Source organism: Lonchura striata, chromosome 5 (genome assembly GCF_046129695.1).
Source record: "Lonchura striata isolate bLonStr1 chromosome 5, bLonStr1.mat, whole genome shotgun sequence".
Classification (NCBI taxonomy): Eukaryota; Metazoa; Chordata; class Aves; order Passeriformes; family Estrildidae; genus Lonchura; species Lonchura striata.
The window spans coordinates 32050723-32070192 of record NC_134607.1 but is presented as its reverse complement, the minus strand read 5'-3'; the positions used below and the strand labels follow the sequence as shown (position 1 = coordinate 32070192).

At 40.8% G+C, this 19470-nt stretch overlaps 1 protein-coding gene across 6 annotated transcripts in view; it reads right to left on the bottom strand.

Moving 5' to 3' along the window:
- Positions 1-17844, bottom strand: part of CADPS2 (calcium dependent secretion activator 2) — a 282332-nt gene extending 264488 nt beyond the window's left edge. For all 6 annotated transcript variants that reach the window (XM_021553475.3, XM_021553479.3, XM_077783432.1 and 3 more), the window contains exon 1: positions 17391-17844. In XM_021553475.3, the coding sequence (XP_021409150.2) occupies positions 17391-17714 (324 nt within the window). In that variant the 5' untranslated portion in view covers positions 17715-17844. The remainder of the gene's footprint in view (positions 1-17390) is intronic.
- Between the last annotated feature and the right edge of the window lie 1626 nt (positions 17845-19470).

The window sequence follows — 19470 nt, the reverse complement described above, 5'->3', positions numbered from 1 at the left end:
ACTTGGTGGAGTTAGCATTTAACATTTGCACACTTAAAGACAGAAACCCATAGGGAAAGGGGACACAACACTATTTAGCCATTGTTCAGATCTGTGTATATATATAATTATATCTTTTTAACTTTGCACCAATTATGATTTAATTTCTTAATTTCTGCTTAAAGGAAATGGCCAAGAAAATTTTCTCATTCTTCCTGATGCTGGGAAACCTATTCAAGAATGAGGTATTTAAATTAAAATGTTAAAGTTTACCAGCCCGTTCTTTTTTTCTAATTCCTACTGCCTTATCATTGCAGAGTGGTATAATTTTTCTCAAAGTCTACCACTTGAAAGGAACAATCTCAGAAATGCTTATTTCAAAGTATTGCATAATGTCATTATTAGCATTTTATTTCAAATCATGACTCATGGACATTCATTCTGAAAAGCTACAAAATAAAAGCACTAGGAAGCACACAGTAAGATACCAAGACAATAATGAAAATAAGACTGAAATCAATAAAAAGAAAAGAACTAGAGCAATGGGACCTGGACCGTATCACAGACCATGATTCACTGGTGACTAACTTAGACTGAATGCTAACAACTGAATGCTGGCAGGAAAGCATTTGATCAAAACCTACCTGACAGAGCAGAGCTCAAAAGGCGAATCAAGCAGGTCTCTCTAAAGCTACTCTAATTAGAGCTTAGTGGTGTGACCAATTTTTTTGTTCCCTTCTTAAAAATAAAAATAAAAAAAAAATACAAAATTAAAAAAAAAAAAAGATAAAATAGTCTTAAAGCTATTTCTTACCATAAATGCTTAGTTACAACTTCACAATATATTCACAGAGAATGTACTTGTGCAAAATCCCACTGAACCACAGAAGTTGCCCTGCTCAAGTCCCCTGAAGGCCAGGATCTGAGCAGGGCATAGCAGACAGGCAAAGGGAAAAAGGTTAAGTGGCTCCAGGACAGCACACATTTTTAATAACATGACTGCAGACCAGATAAGATCAGATGTTTGAAGGAAACAATTAAAGGAAGTTGGCTGAAAGCCTCCCAGCCTTCCCAGTTTAAGTCAGGAGTAAATTCTTATCTTTAATCCTGCAAAAGCTGCCTCAGAAAACTTTGGTACACACTGCACTGGTAGTTTATGTATCTAACTAAAAGGCAGGAGAACAGGATTCCTGATGTCCATCCCTTGCACTGTCACAGAAAAAAAAATGGCACAGTGATTATGTACATGTCACACGAACTGTGCTGACACTTACCACATAGCTACTGCACTGTAAGCTAGGGGGTAGTCTGATATTCCAGAGATGTAATTTCCTTTCCAAACTTCAGACAGAGCCCAACTTTCAGTATTTCTATTATTTTCAAAGTTACAATAGAGGGGCAATACTTTGATATTCTTCCTGTTCTGCACAGAAGGCATAATGATGAAGGACTGAAGCATACAAAAAGCAGAGCTTCCAGAGAGAGAGCTTATTCCTTCCTCTAACTCTCAGTTCTCCACTGTTCTACTGAGACTACCAACTTAATTTGACAGGAATTTTTTCTCCTTTCCAAAGCTTTTCTTCCTTCTGGTGCAAAGGACCAGGCAAGGAAAGCCTAAACCAAAAGACATATATGCTATTCCATAAAATCCAGTACAGTTGAGGACTGTGAGAAGTGGAAGAGTTGTGGTGAATGAGGTTTGCTTAACTTTGTGCAATTAAACCACACAGGAACAAGAATAAGACTTTCAAAGTGATTCACTTGGTCCCCAGCACAAGCACCATTCTTAAGAAGCACAGAAAAAATGACTGACCTTCAGAAAAATTCACAGTATATACTTTGTAACGGTTTTTCCTAAATTATTACTTAAAAGTGATGAGTGGGAGTAAGGCCGACAGGCCAAGTCTCCTTGCAGCTTTCCAGTGCTGGGAGATGCCTCAATTACCACACTACAGGCAGAATAAAAGATGACATAGGACCATAAGTAACTCACTCTTGTGCACTATTCAACCACAAAGTTGTGGTATCAAAGTAAGGAAAGTTAGGAAGGAAACACCAGTCCATGTTTTTTATTGCACAGAGAACTCGTGTATATACATGCCAATGGGCTGTAAAACAAAAACACTGGCTCAATATTTTAGAGGGAAGGATTAACTCCAAATGCTGCTGTTATTCATGCTATACATGACTGCTACAAGCATTCAAGTCATATGCAAAAGTACAGTGAAAATTCACAAGTATAGACAGATTCTATAGAGAAATCAGTATGTCCCAACCATTTAATCTCCTGTGGTCAACAAAACGCTTGACCTAACAGATGTTTTGGAAACTCTGCTCTGCAGTGTGCCAAATGTGGCCAGGGCAGAATGCCAGGAACAGCCTTTTTAGAACTTTACTGGACAACCAGGAACTCAAGCCTATTGATGGCAGTTGGCATAAAAACAAATTAGAACACAGCAACACTGCAAGTGAATTCATACAAATTGTGCCACTGAACACGTCTTGTTCTTTATCACCACAGTACTTAATTATTTTGAAAGCTTGCTGATAGGCATGGTTGTTGAACACAAATCTGGTCTCAGCAGTTTGCACTTTGTCAGGAAGATCTCTTTAGCCTGGAAACTGAGAAGTGGTAATTTATTCTCTGTGTCAAGGAATTAAGAGGAGCTAGTCAATTCAGTAATCTGAAGAGTTGAGAGATCTGAATAAACCAGTGTTCAAACTCTTTAGAACAGTCTGAAAGTTATCCAGCATCGACCAAAGTATCCTCCTTCCCAAAAGAGGGCAGCAGGTTTCTATATGCAGAGAAGTATAGACTCCATAGGACAAGGATATAAAAATAAGGTTAGAATCAGGGTAAGGAGTAATAGCTGACCCAGAATAGGAGGGATTAAAAAGCCACTGATTTGCCACAGTTATCTAAAAGATTTAAAAAATCAAGTCTTTTTATTCTTGCATTCTGGCTAGAAGAATGTTGTAGATCTTATCTAGACAACAGTTACGCAGCAGAGATACTGCCACACACGGCAAAATGACACCAAAAAATGTGAAGGTAACCATTAAAGGAGAAATAGAAGGAAAGGTAGCTGAAAACTGACCATAAAATACATTGTTTCTATGTTGTTATGACAGCGAGAACAGGAACATGACTACAAATATTCTGAATCTGAAGACTGATATTGACATTCAGGGCTGGGATGCACTAGCACACAGAGCTGATTAAAAAAAACATACTGGATATAAAGATGTACTGGAAAACAGCCACCCCAGAAGCTGTGGTAACAGAAATGGGGTGAAATTCAGCATCCCAAACTTCAAGCCAGGACTCACAAGAAGTTCTGCAATATTTTTGTTCTCCTTGGCTTCTCTGAGCTGAAGACTAAAATGCACTGCCTTAGCACACTCCAGGCATCATGTTCATGTAACATGAGAACAAGGGGGCATTAATTCCAGCTGCAAAACGTACAGATAAAAGCAGTTTGGACAGTCAGAAAAGAAGAGAAACTATTGCCTGATGGATGGCTCAGACCTTGGATTGTTTCATATAGCAGAACGAGATGCCATCCTCTACTAAATCCTTCAGATAGGAAAAGCTGTTATTACAGCTGACGGGCAGAGCTGACAGAATCTAAACCAAACCTGCAAATGCATTTGTCTGGGAAACAAAAGTCTCACAACTATTAGAGTAAGGAAAAATAGTAGTGATACTTACTAAGTGAAACTTCACCTTCTTATCAAAGAGAAAAGATACCTTATTTTTGGACATGAGACTCAACCCAGGAGGTCCCCTCCCATTTGCAGTTCAAGTACATTACACAGTAACTTGTCTGTGTGTTGAATACATTAATCAGCTTTGCAATAATTTTGCAAAATCATCTTTCCATCCTACAGCCAATCCAAATTCCATTCAGCCATGATATTTTCCAGCATGTTTACTTGGTATACCTGAGGCACAGCAGCTTTGTTAGCCTGGATTATTACATGTTCTGTCAAAGGCACAAATACAGTAGCAGAGCTGTCTGGCAGCAGATGTGTCCCCTGGTAAATATCTGGTGATTCAAAAAGAATTTTGTGAACTGGCAGGGGGATAAAATACTGGTTTTCACACAATACATTGAGGGAAAATCTACAGCTCTCCTATCTGTGCCACCTTTCAAAAAAAGCTCTTATTTTGGTTTCCTAGTTTCCTAAGTTGTAATAACACAATTTGCAAATACACACATTAAACAGTTTAGAAGCTACTGCATCAGAAATGATGTCCCTAACTCAGACAATCAAATCCTCCTCAAAACAGGATTAGTTTAGTTCATCTTGATCTTTCTCACTCTTCTGCATTGATTGCACAAATTTATTTACTTGCAACAGAAAAAAAAAAAAAAAAGCCAACATATTATTTCATTTATTTGACTTAAAATTATTAGGCTCAAAATTAGCAAGCAACTTACTAGTATTTTCAGACAGTTTTCAATTTTGGTTCCTTAAGTACTGTTTTTTTACTGTGATGAGTACATGCTATCTGATACCTGCTTTACACACACAGATGCACGTCCTGTCCAAGGATGGGTTCACCCCACTGACAAAACAACTGATTTTCTCCCTGAATACTTCAGCCTTTCAGAAAACAAAGGTTAGAGGCTACCTATCTTATTCTGATGTTATTATGCAATTCTGTTCATTCTCCAGGCTCTCCAGCACTATAGATTGAAATGGATTTGCATCACTGACCATCTGTATTGCTCAGAGCTGCAGCTCCTCACTCAATCTCTGAGCAGACATATAACTCCAGCTACTACAGTCAATAGGCATTACCCCATTTATCTTATTAGCACTGACTGAGGCAGTGTTAGTCTGACCACCGATATGAAGCAGCTGTTCCAGCCTGACCACATTGCTACTAAAAATAAAATAGATCAATTTTTTTTTTTTTTCCCCGAAAAGTGACTTATGATGGCTGTGTTGGCTGCTCTGTAGCCTCGCTAAAGTCAGACCGAGTACAAGGTAAGCACTATCTCTACAGTTGTGCAGTACAGAAGGAGAATTTTTACTTACTGTTTTTTTAAACGACATAATTGAGATAGCTCTGTTCCTGTTGGACTCATTATTTTTCCACTATAGGAAAAAACTTGCAAATTCAATCAAATTAGGAAAATAAATTATCCTTCACACTGAGAACACATATGCTTCCAAAGCAAATGACTGCAGCCAAGGTACAAAAAACCAAGCAAAAGTCTTACACCTGTAAAACTTAAAAAGCAGAAATAGAATACTAGAAATTCAGTGTATTCATTTCAACAGAATGAACTCTGACTAGGCCCAGGAAATCAGATCAATTCCAAAAGCTCAGGATTAATAAAAAAATAAAATCTTTACTATTGACACAATTCATATGAACATCTTTGCTTCCTTAATACAAGGCTTAGGAGTCTTGTCTTTGAAAAAGCTACAAAAGCCAAAGCAGAAATACAAATCTGCAGGGTTTGGGATGTTGGATTTGTTGGCTTGGTTTAGGGAGTTGGGAGTGTGTGATGTTTGTTTTTAAAGAAATTAAATGGCAATGTACAAGTTCTACTACAATAAACAGAGCAAATAAAAATACATTTCTGAAAAAGTAGTAGTATTAAGTAACTTCTATTTCAGTATTTTATACTTAATGCATAGCTTTAAAACCAATGAGATCATTTCATGCAGTGCAGCACTCATTCTAATCCCCTTCCATAGTACCTATCGATTTCTTCCCTGCTTGCCTCTGCCATGGATCATGGTCTCACTTGGAGCACACAGGAGCACTCACATCCTTCTTCCAGGATGTGAACACATCCAGAGTTACAGCATACAACCTTATGGGACCACACAGATACTAATCAATTCATTGCAACACAAAAACTTATGGGACCAAGGACATCCTGATGAATCTATTGAAGCTCAGAACAACTAAAAGACACTACAAAGGACATGGGTATTTCAGTTCTGGGGTTGCTCCCTCTGTGAACATGAATCCCACATAAAGAGGGACTCACTACAATGACCACAGAACAATCATTGAGATTTAAATATCATGCTTGTCTTAGATGGACATCACACAGCAGTGGGTTGATTGTCCAGCCTACTTCAAGACCTATGTCCTCTTCATGTGCACCCCAGCACTCTGGGGTACCTGAAGCCTCCCATCTCAGCCTCCAGCAGAGACTTAGAATCAGTATAGGAAATTGCTCCTTGAGTTTAATGCTTCCATGTATTCATTTTTATTTATTCCTATTCTCAATTTTTATATATATGTAAATGTAATTGAGGATTAAGGCTATTAAAAACAGTTCTCATTAATAAATTAAGAAGTGCCAATTAGGTGGGAATACCCAAACAGATGCCTGGATAAAACTTTACCCCTGATTAGCCCCTTTAAAGAACTTCTTAGGAGAAAAAAGTCTTATTAATTGAGCTTGAGAAGCAGATAAATCTTTAAACTTTCAATTTTTATTCTGTCAGACCTCATTTCCATATTGCTGTTTTTTCAAGAACATTGAAATATCACAGTCCATTTGGTGGCCCATACACTTGACAGCCAACAGTTGCTACATACACACGTGCTACTAATCAACACAGAGGATGCTACCCAGAGGGCCTCTGCAAGCACCAAAGACCTCTCCCAGCTCTGTGAGCAGCGAACTATTGCAAAGCCAACTATTAAAACAAAATAGACAATGTTGGCATATTTCATAAGCAGGTTCTATTGAAGTTACATTTAAGTCTATTGAAGAGAGCATTTGATATTGAAATGGGAATACTATTCCTATTTTACCTGTCATTCTGCCCCTATTAGTCCCTGCCTCAACACTAGAAAGCATAAGCAGAGCAAACTTGCAATCAGTTCAGGTCTATCTGCAGGATTAGATTCAGTGGATGGCTCAGTGTGTCACAATATTTTCCAAGGGCACATTCATTGCTCTCTGAAGATACTCTTGAAAATTATTTCTTAGTCATTAATTATTCATTCTATTTCTTATAATCAGTTCTTTTAATTAGTATCCCAGGCAGCTTTGCTGAGGATCCCACACTTTCAGTAATTAGGGGCAGTTTGTTGCCCCTAATTAACTTCAGACATAGCAAGACTTTTATTACTTTGTTATTTCAGCTGTTTTTATGTTTGCATTGCATATGCTGTCCTGCTTTAATGGCTCAGAAAGGAGACTGTTGTGTCCCTCTTGTGCTATTTATCTCATTTAGGTTCCATCTCTCTTTCTTGACTGTGTATTAATTGCAGTATATTAAATCTCTCTGACTCTCTGAAGTCACGTCTACACTGGCAAGCAGTGTGACACCAGAAAAGTGTATCTGTACAGTGAAACAAAACCTGCCAGCCTGTACAGTCTCCTACCCTTTTGTGCTGCTTTCTATAGTTAAGTGCACTTGTAACATACACAGCTTGTAATACAGCAAGAGGGTCATGTATGGAGGCTTTACCCAGTTTGCTGCTTTTATTATGCTTCTGTGGCCTCTTGAAGGCCATTCTGGACTGAGTTTTGAGCAAATGTTGTCAGCAATCGATGGGTTAATAAACCATTAGAATTTAAATATCCAGAACACATAAAACAGCTAGATGTTTAGTAATAATCTGAATAATTTTATTATTTTAAATAAATTATACTTCTCTTTCTTACATGGTGTTTTTCTTCTACAGACAGTAAGGTATATTAAAGCAGCAGAAAGACTGGTGTAATTCAGTTGCTTCCTATTAAAGTTTAAGGAAGAGTCAAGCAAAGGCAGCAGCAGCTCTGTTCACAGCATGCCACTGACCTTTTGGGTGATTCAGCAAGGAAGAGGTTTTAAAAATTCCCCACCCCAGGCTATGGGTAGTGGGGCAAATAGGAGACAAATTTTCCTCTGTCCCCTTACAGAAGTTCTGTAAGGTACATCCTACAATCAGGGTGTCTGAGAGAGCTACACACAAAAATACTGGCACAGTCTGCTATCAGTGGGTGACTGATCTGCAGAACAAACAGATTAGCTTTACATTACACAGTTAAGAACAACACTTCCTCTACAGCAACACATGAGCAAAATACATCAATATATATGCACGCACAGCTGGATCTTGTAATTTTCAGCCTTCCACTGTAGGATATTTGGGTTTTTATATTCCAGGTAATAAAACAGAAGGCTTATATTCACAAAGCATCGCTAGTCTTATAATAGCTTTATATAAAGTTATATAGCTTTATATAACATTTATATAATTTTATAACATTTATTACCACAGTAAAAGACCTGGGAACATTAAGTACCTTAAAACTTGGATGGCAGAGAATGACAACTTTAAAAGCTGGCCTTAATCTCAAGTAGTGTTTTAAAAGTAAATTAATTTGGGAGATAAGTATGCTAAAAAGAACCCAAAGTCATACAAAAAATTGTCAGAATATTTAAACTAAAACACATCTAGCTACTTCATAACCTTGTCCCAGTATGCTCAGAATCTCTACTGTGTAAAGCACATGTGTGACTATGAAAACAATACTGCATTTGGACTTAAGTCACCGCAAGGAGAATCTAAGTGTCCATTCAGGCAAATACTCCAACAGCTAGCTGAAGATCACTACAAAAAGAAAAATTCTAATGGAGTTTGTTAACTTCTATCTCCACGTAACACCACTATTTACTCTTAAATCCCCACTGGTAAAAGACTGAAAAACCCTCGGCCTTTTAATGACACCATAGGAAGGAAGAGAAAGGGGAACTGATTTCTAAGATGATTTAATATCAGACCTATACCAAACAACCTCTTACTTTTTTTATTTCTTCTCTTTGCCTATGATCCATCCATAAGGAGGTCAAACCAATAAAAAAATTAAATCGCCAATATTAATATTTTAGCAATAATATGTATTTGATGTATTAAATAGCTGGAGTGGAAAAACATTTGTAGAACACTTCTGAGTAAGAAATAACCTTGCTACAAGGCCTCAGAATACGTAGTTTGCAAATAAATCAAGGAATTTATGAGCACTAGGCAAAAACTGGTGATGTTTCCCAGCAAAAGGCAGCAAGATAAACATTCAGCACAGACTGCCCGAAGGTGAATTTTTCTTAGAAAAAGAAAACTCATGAATTCACCATTAGAAAAACCTAAACATATAAAACAACTCCAACTTTCTGCAAGAAAAAAAAAGTTTTCCCAGTGCACTATATGCTACTGCTTCGATTTTCATGCAGTCCAACTTCTGCATACCATTTTTCTCACGAGCTCTTTGCCCTGTTCTTTGCCCTAGTATTACACTAGCATAGATTTTGAGACTATTCCTTTATTTACCAGTTTAATCATTATGCTTTTTTCTAGACCAATCTCTTTCTTGCAAACTCGCCTCCAAAGATATTCCTCCTTCATTCCTGTTTGATACTGAAAAGCATAACTCTCATGACCAATGGATTTGTCTGCTACAAATTCATTCCTCTTTAACTTTGTCATTATCCTTGCTGAACAGTTACTCTACTCCAAAATTAATTCTTTTCCATACACCTTCTAAACTTAGTCCATGAAACTCTCCATCACTGTTGGCTACCTCTCCTCTAATCGTTGTAGACCTATACTATCTCTTCCAAAGTCTCATTTATGCCCTGTGTATTTGTCCTTTCTTCCACATCCTTGGCTATGGCCCAAACAAGTCTACTAAGGATTCATTTTGTGTCTATCACTTAGAGTATCCCTCCAGCACTTTCATCACACAGAAACTGCCAGCCTCTATTTCTAAAACTGCACAGACAAGACAATTGAACATAAATTAATAATTAATGGTTGAGGAAAGAAATGGAAACAAAGTTGCAGAAAAATTGTTGCATAATCACCTTCTCTTTTTCTACTTTTGATTCACCAGATCACATATTTAAAGAAGTACTCACTGTAGCTCTGTTCATTCTTCACAATGCTGTTAATTAATGCTTTTCCCCTTCCTGACAGGAAAAACACTCAAGAACATTCCTGAACTCATGCATACAAGCAGTCACACTTTAAAAGAAGCATATGCTTTATCTCCTCACTGAAAAATAAATAAGGACCAGAAATAAATTCTATTGAGCAAGTACCATCAACTTCTAGGGAGTTTTAAATACAAAATGAAAAGACTTTAATGCTTATGTCTGAGAAAATAACCTTCAAAATGCAAGCTTAAGCTGATGCAGCCTGGTACTGACATGCAAACACTATCTCTTCTGCTGCTCAGAGTTTCCCACACACAGCAACAAACTGAAAACTGCCTTTTCACAGCTGCTATTCTGAAACCTGGGAATCAGCTGCAGCACACAAGAACTGGGCTGCTTTCAATTCAGTGCCAGCATTTCTAGGCAGAAGTGGGCACTGGAGACAGGCACTAGGCAAATGAGAAGGACTTCAGCAGACTCTGCTCCTCACCCTGCCTCCCATCCTGAATGGCAAGAGCCAGAAGTCAAAGAAGAAGTCCGAGTGCCAGACCTGTGCATGCCACTGCCATCAGCTGGCAGCAAGAGGAGTACCTTGGAAAGAAATATAGGAGGCATGTTTGCAGCTAATATGCCAAAAAAACCCTATATGAAAACTGACTTGAGGATTAAAGGTTTAAAAGCCTTAGAGACTGATACCTGGTTCAAAGAGAGTAACATACTAAATGGGGCTCAGTACAACTAAATACAGAACCAGAATCAAGGCATAAAGACAAGCCCCCCAAAACATATCCCTCAATGAGCAGAGGTGAGGTGGTGAGCCAGGCACTTTCCTAGCAGACAACAAACACACCATCCCATCTTCCTCTAAGGATAACTCTCCAGTCAATAAAGCAAGTCTTGTCCCTGAGCTATTAGCTTTCCACTTGTAGCAAGGGAAGCAGCAGGAGGCAGAGATATTTTAAGCTGGCAAAGTAAGGGACATCTACACACAAGGAAAAAACAAGGATAATGGGAGACTATAACACAAATACAAAGGTACATTAAAAAAGCAAACCAATACATACTGAAAGCAACTTCAGGATAATATTCACCAGTATTAAAAAGAAACGGTACAAAGCCAGAAAGAGAAAAACCAACTCTAATAACCAGCATGAAAATGGAAAAGCAATTGGTTAGTAGTGTTCCCAAACATGAACTGGTAACAACAGGTTTGCATGGGGGAGCAAGGGGGAAAAACTGAAAATTTGCTATTACAGAAATACATTGCTCAATGAATAGTCAACTAGCAACCAAACAGTATTTTCTGTTTCATCAATAGTGTACAGTTAAAGACAGCATGTAGTAATTGATATTTTGATATATTGCGCCTCAGGCATGTAAAGAAGTGCAGTTCAGAGGGGAAAAAAGTATTTTCTCCAGCTTTGTTATTCCACAGCATCAATGAGTATATTTCACAGATGATGTCTGAGAAAGTATTAAAGACAAGATGAGCTGATTTTGTATTTCTGCTTCTCAATCACCAATTTCAGCAGTTTAGATACACAAAATACAATGTGAGAATAACAACTGCAAAGGGTTAGAAATGTGAGGCAGCCCAGCCAGACAATTCCCCCTTACAGTCTCTGAAGACAGGGTGGCAATCAACTGATCCTTCAAACTTTCCTCTCGTCAGCTCCCCTGTAGAAAAAAAACCCTAATAACTAGTCTTCCACAGGCACATTAAATTGGGTACTTGCCAACAGAGTTAACATATTTGTCAAACTGTGTGGGTGACAGAAAAAAAGAAACAACCTGAGGTCATGCATTCAGAAAAAAAAAAAAGTTCCATCCACTAATAATAACTACTCAAATTTCAAAGGTAATTATAGGTAAAATAGGCAGTGAAAACAAAAACAAAGCAGGCAAAAGAAGAGAGTGATAAATTTTTCATCATAGTAGACCAGGTGTGCAGACTGTCCAAACACATTCACTTCATTACACAGCTGTTTACCAATACGTGGTTTTCCCAGCACACCACCAGCTTCTGGACAACCACACAGATCAATGCTGAGCTGGTAGGGCAGAAGAAGAATTTAAGATTAAAACACAACTCTGATGGGTTGTCATTTCTGAAGTGGCGCTAGTTAATAGGAGGCTTTGCTTCTCTCATCACCCTTCAGTACTTCTTCAGCCATGGCTGATTCAATTGCCCAGGGGGAGCAACTTCCCTAATGCAGGCAAAACCAACTTCTTCCCCAAACAGCTGGTTCTCACAAGGGTAGAAAGACTTATTTGTGAATAACCTTGTCTCAACATGTAGACAGGTATGCAGGCTACCATATTATGGGTTTTGACAGGATTTACCAGAACTCTCTATGCTCATTTGATTTAAAATAAAAACTATACACAGCTTAGAGCTCAATGACCAGGTGTCATGGTGTTATGGGGAAAAATAATGAAATAAACTTGATTTAAAATGACTTTCTAAAACACCATAAAAAGAACTGATATTTGTAAGCAATGAAGGTACATTGGAAGACATGTTCCTAGAAAGATCTTTAGCAGAATTTTGACCAGATGAACAAGTTTTATAGCTATGTTTTTTCTCTGAAATGTGTCTAGAGTTTCTGAAAACAATTTGTTTTGGATGTATTCTCCTTGCTACCTTAGCAGTGCAGAAAGCAACATATAATGAAGCATGTTCAGAGGACAAGAGACAATTTTTCTTTCCCAAGACATGCTTAGCCAATAAATAAGCAGATACACATCATCAGCTCAAAAGCAAGGAGATACAGGGCTTGAGACAGAAGAGAGACAAACATTGGGAATAAAACTGCAATCCAGAGAATGAAGTCTATCCCCATAAACAGTATTTCCTGACAGTGTTATGTAGTGAACATGTATCATTATAAACCTCTCCTTTGCAGATGAAGTCCAAGAAAGAAAAAAGAATGAATGCACCAAATTCAGATGAAAATAAATTACTGATTACTGCTCCTACTTTTGAGAATTAGCTAGAAGTCAATGCTTTTGATCTACTCATGATTTAGTAGCTGGAAGGAGAGAAGGAATTGAAGGAAAATACGACATTAAGTATTCAGGAAGTAAACTCAGTTATGAATTCTACATGGCCAGATCAATTATTTGTAATACCTATCACCTACGAAAGCAAGACTTGAATTAACAGCTTTGATGCACTAAGCCTTTCATACATTAAAAAAATCTTGTTTAGTCTAGGAGTGCTACTTCTCCCTTAGTCTTGGATTTTCTTCTCCCTTTCTTGGATTTTGAAAAAGAAAAACAGGAAAAACAGAAAACTTTTTTTTTTTTTTTTTTTTTGGTGAGTTAATTGTAGCATTTTGCTGTTCCTTCCTTCCCCAGGAACTTTAACTCTGATTCACCTCCCAGATACAGAACCCCCTGGTTCTGTACACTCACTGAGTAAAACTGGGTGGGTACATAAGGGTGTACAACTGATTAGTACAAACAGCAGTTACCAGGGTCATCATCTAATCACTGACTCAGCACATATATATTCATATATATATGTTCACATACAGCACTTTCCCTTGATGGAAGACAGTGACAAGTGAATTCCTTCCAATACATCTTATTCTATGGACAAATTCAATCTGGTGGTTTAAGATTTAGTCTGGCTGCAGTAGGAGAACAGAAGAAAGAGGAATGGGCTTAGTTAACAATTGTCTTCTCTTTTGTTGGGACTAGAAACAAGGAGAAGTGAAGAGGCAGAAGAATAAAACTATGTTTGAGGGTAAAATATGTTTGAGGGAACTCATAAGAAAGTGGTTGCTACAAAGAAGTGACTTTCTCTAAACCAGCGACAGACAAAATTTGCTTTATAAAAGAACAATATGTGATGATGCATCAATATTTCTCTGCAAGGTGGAAAATACACGACTAAATGTTCACAAATATCTATTGAATATATGTAACTAAATAAACTAGGCCTTCTCTGTAGAGCTAACTCCATCTTCATCAGGACATGCTACCTCACCTCAAAAAATAACACTATGCTTCAGTTCCACACCTCCAATATTTGACTATTCCACCTTCTCTATCAATAATCTACCTGCAACCAAAGTAAGTTAGGATATAATAGCAGGTAATCAACTAACTCTGAACAGTTAAAAAAGAGTATTTCTATCACATATTCATCCTAGAGACTAATAAAAAAAAACAGAGCCATATTATAAAGTATGTGATTTAGCAAACCCTGGGCTAAATTACGTTGACTTTATCATTAAAAGCGAGAAAAAGGAATTGATGGACTCTGGCAAATTATGCTAGTTCTTGTTTTTTCTTAAAGTTTGAATTTCTTTTTTAGTTAACCTTATCTATCACAATACAGCAGAGCTAATTTTACTTAGCGAGAAAAAAGAAGGAAGGACAACAGAGGAGTGAAACACTGCCTGCATTCAAAATTCTTTAATTAGTATAACAGAGTCCTTAAGTATGGTGGTTTCAAGATAACATATAGTACATGTTAATCTGATACTAAAGCAAGAACATAAAAAGCCAGCCATACTGTAACCCATTTCCTTACTGATATTACAAGGCAGTTAAAGATACTTGATATATGAATTCCATCTTGTTCCCTAACTGGATAATATGTTCCACATTAAAAAGGAAGCAAACTGCATTCCTCAATATTTGCTCAGCAATATGCCAAATGAACTGGCAGAAAGAACAAATTACTTCTGCTCTTAAGCAGGGTGGATACTATTATTAGGCTCTTGAAAGACTGCTGGTGCAAAAGCACTACAAGGAGTTCACAAGCTGAAACGCCACAGTATCATAGGTTCCCATTCTAAACCGTATCCTGGATAGCCCACGGATAACCCATGATGGACAGGGTGCTGAAGCTAACAGCTCCTGTTGCATAACACAGGTAAGGAACCTCGGGCCAGCTCGCAGTGGACAGCCAGCCACATGCTGTCACACAAGTGAGAACTGAAGCAAAAGAGCAAGAGATCAAGTCCATATCCGTATCCTATCTTAGCAGATAGAAAATTAATTCAGGAAATAAGACAGACTTTTATCCCATAGAATATGAGTCACAGAATCACATAATGGGTAAGGTTGGAAGGGCAACAGTGGTTCATCTGGTCCAACCCTGCTGTTTAAGCAGGGTCATCCCAGAGCACATGGCACAGGATTGCATCCAGATGGTTCCTGAATATCTGCAGTCAGGGAGACTCCACAGCCTCTCTGGGCAATCTGCTCCTGTGTGCAATCACAGTAAAGAAGATCTTCCTCTCACTCCAGTAAAGAAGTTCTTTCTCATATGCAGGTGCAACTTCTGTGCATCAGGTTCTACCTGCTGTCTCTTGTCTTACTATTCTGCAGCAGTAAGAGCATCCTCTTGACATCCTCCCTTAGGATACTTATATTCATTGATAAGGTCCCCCCTCAGTCATCTCTTCTCCAGTCCACCTGTCACACCTCCAAAAGTGTCCTCCTTCAGGACACTTTCATTGCACTCTCATTCGCAAAGCTGACATAGGGCCACAGTGCAGCGCAGAGAACAGAAGTTAGACATAAAAGAGGGCTCCTTCAGACAGCTCTCAGCAATCCCAAACTATCAAAGCAGGTTCTCCAAACTCTCAAAACTCATGACCAGTTCTATTACCCTACATGTAATAATTTACTGGGTAATATATCCAAAACTGAGCAAGAGGAAGGGTGGTTATGTGCATTTCGTTACGTCTAGACAGAAGTGAATCTCCTCAAAAGACTTATTTTTTGTGTTACGTCTTATTTAAAAACACTATTTACTGACCAGAATAAGACAAGCCATCCTTGTTGTGCAGCTAAATTCCTATATATGACAAAAGTAATTTTGTACATACAGCAATTAATGCAAATTCCAGAGTTCACTTAAAAATAGTAATTAGCAAGAGCTATCGAGTCAATTTTGTCAGTCTGTTCATTGCTCATAGTTAAATTCACAACAGTTTTATTTCTGCATTTGCTGCACATCAGTAATCTCTTTTAATACATTTTCTTAATAAAAATAATTACTACAGTAGTTATTTTTAAAACAGTTCCTATACTTAGTGACTTAGATCAGTGAGAACTTCTAAATGCTCAGTATCTTCTGCAATTGATGGCCACAAGCTGTAACTTGGAAACTGATTAGGAAAATTTAATCAAGAGGGGAGCAATGGAGAAGTAGAGCAGGTCACACAGACAGGTTGTGAGATCTCATCCCTGGAGGCTTCTCAGCCTCCTGCTTAAACCTAAACTGATATCAACACTACTTCAAGTCTGCTTTGGCTTTGTCCAGTAGGAAGTCACACTCATATGGATCCAGGTATCTCTTAAAAATATAATTTCTGTGATGATTCCATGTTTGGGTAGGGAATTTCCAGTGGGTTGAAAAAATTTATTTCAGATTGTCTTTGGCTTTCTGTTTACAAGATGTCTCTATTCAGACTCTAGAGTTTAAGTACCTAACGCTTAATAAAAATAAAAGTCTTCCAGAAACAATCTTCTTATTACTACCATGTTGCCACATTAACTTGTCTGAGAATTCACTAAACACACTTACCTACAGCAGGCATACTTCAGATACCCCAAAACATTCAGTACTGGATTGTACAAACACTTAGACATATGGAAGTATCAAAATCATATAAGCCAAGTAGAATTAAATAATTTTTCTGTCCTATCACTATCCTTCTAGAAATTGATGTAGAATGGGGGTTTTGTTTGTTTATTTTGTTTTGGATGAGTTTGTTTGTTTACAAAACTGAAAGTAAACCCCCAATTTTTTAGATCAAACATTCCAAGAACTGAGCTTTTAAGTAGTTATCTGGAAATGTAGCGCCTTAACCCAAAACTTTATGTGTTCTATTTATTCAATAGCCCAAAGAGGGAATCAGCATAAATACCTACACACACCTGCCAGTTCTCAAAAGCTCTCTTTCACGTACATGACACAGAGAACAACTTAGGTCAACCTTCGTTAGAAGGTCATTCTCACCACAAAAACGCACGTTAATTGTTTCTACGTACAGAGAGCACACTCGACAATACATTAAATAAAATAGCTTTCTCTTTCACCTGTGTTTTATGGCTTAATTTTCTCGGGTTGAGTACAGACGGTCAGAACGCCACTGGCAGGAGGCACCTCTGGAAGGTTTAATTCCACCCATCAGGCACCGCCAAGAAGCAGGAATACATCCTCCGCCGCAGAACGGCCCCAGCGCGCCCGCTCCCTGCGCTCCCATGCCCTTCGCACGGCGACTTCGAGCGCAACTCTAAAAACTTAAACGACTTCCCCCCGGTGACTGACGGATTCCTAGATAAAGGGTGTGTTTCGGGCACGGCGCGCAGACACCCAGCCCCGCGGCAGCCGCTCCCGCGCCGTGCCCGGCCGGTGCCGCGGCCCCGCTCCACCTGTTGCGGGCCGGAGCGGCGCGGCGGGCGGGCCGGACGGCGCGGGCCGGCCCGCGGGGGACGGCGCACACGGCGGGGCGGGGAGCGGGGCGGCGGGGGCTCACCTTCTGCTGCCGGCGGGCCATGTCCGTGGGCTGCTTGGCGTTGAAGGGGTGCGCGATGCACCTCGCGATGAACACGTAGAGCTGCAGCCGGAGCCGCTTCTCCCGCTCCTCTCGCTGCAGGCGCTCCTGCTCCTCCCGGCCCTCGCTCAGCACCGAAGGGCTGGGGCTGGCTGCCCGTGCCGCCCCGGCCTCCCTGCCCCGCGAGTCCCGGGCCGGCTGCGGCAGCGAGCGCGGCGAGCCGCCGCCCGCCGCCACCAGCACGTCCCGCCGCTCCTCTTCCAGCAGCTCATCGGACTCCTCCTCGCTGGAGGAAGGGTCCAGCATCGCGCTCGGCGGGCGCGCCCCGCGGCCGGGCGCGGAGCGAGGCGGGGAGCGGCGCGCACCTTTCCGGACACGTCGAGTTTACACACGGACTGTTTCCGACCGGCGGCGGCCGCCGGGCGGGAGCGGCGGGGCGGGGAGCAGGGGCGGGGTTTGGGAAGGGGGGTCGAGCCTGGGTTGCCGTGGGAATTGCTCCGAGCGGCTCCCGGCGGAGGCAGAGGCGGGACTGGGGCCGGGCTAACATCTCTGCCCGCCCCGGCGAGCGCAGCCACCCGCGAGTGTCCGGGACGGAGTCGGGCGGGCTGCGCTGGGACTGCCGTAAGACCGCGCCTCCCACCGCAGCCCGGCGCACCGCACGGCTCCACTGGTTCGGCTGCCCTGCTCCCAGCCACAGGGGCGGCGGCTGGCCCGGGAGCCTCGGCAGCGCTGCTCCGCCCGGGCCCTGCCGGCCCTGGCAGCGGCCGGTGCGCTGCTCCTTCCCCGCGGCCCGGCCGGCGTGCGGAGCGCGGCCGCCGCTCGCCAGCCGGCTCGGACACACGGCGGGACTCCCTGCTGCACGGGCAGAGCGGGCGCTGTGCTCGTAGACGACCCCGAGCCTCGCTGGCATCCTCTGCTAAGTGTTGGTGCGGGAATGAGAGGCATCTCAAATGGCCCCAGAAAAGGAAGCCACCGAAGCCGTGCATTTCTGAGGTGGCAAGTGGGCTGATGCTGAAGTGTACATTTCTCTTGCAGGTTACTTCTGTTGACAGCTTGCAGCCACAAATAGGTGGTTCACGTCTGTCTGAAATAGTTTTTCTAGAATATCGAGATAGGTGCATAGTCTCAATGGTTGTTGTCACAGTTAAGGCTGAGAAAAACGTAAAAAAGCCTACCACTCGCTCAAATTAAATAAAAAAGGTTTCACCACGTGAGAGCCAAATTTATGGAGTATGATCAGGGCCTCCTGGGAAGGCAGGCAAGGAGCAGGAAGAGACATCAGATTTCATGTGGATCAAGTCCTTCATGTGGATTTCATGTGGATCAAGTCCTCACTCCCTGCATACCCACAGGTGATGGTGGTAGTACCAGGGAGGACAAGGAAACTACTGAGCAAGGAAATCTCAGGGACTAGGAGGACAAAGGCTGGAGGGATGGACTGGTGCACAGAAAGCTCATTCCTCTTTATGCAGCTCTAAAACGATGGCAGCTGAGGCAGTGTCCACACTGCTCCAGGCCCTGCTCATTAGCAGTGGCAAGTTTTCAAAGCCCTGTATGAAAACTCAACACACTCAGGCAGCCAACCCGATTCTCACTGTATGAACTGAACTGGGTTTAGAGTGATGAAGGACTCTAGTCCGTTATCAATATTTTGAAGCGCTTGGTACTGCAAATTTAGGAAAGGGCCTTTAAAGCTGTCAGTTACCTCCCTAGTGAGCCAGGCCTCAGAAAGTGGAACTCTCCTGCTGTGGGCAGCAACTATTAGCTAGATGGCAGCATTAAGCATTAAGAGTCTGACTTCTGCCTCTGGATCTGTACCAGGGGAATGAGGGAAAAACTGAGGAAGAGTCATGCTAACAAACACACTGGCTTTCTTCACACTTTGGGTGCAAAATGTAGCAGTTGAAAAGAAATAGGCTGTTTTTATGAGTGGCTTCTGTCCTTAACATTAACTAACAATAGTAAGCAAAATATGTGAAATGCAGAAAGGTAGTCAGTGAAAAGCATAAATGTCAACCTATTGAACATCGCTGCTCCCATTTCCTCAGTGCAGTAATTGCTA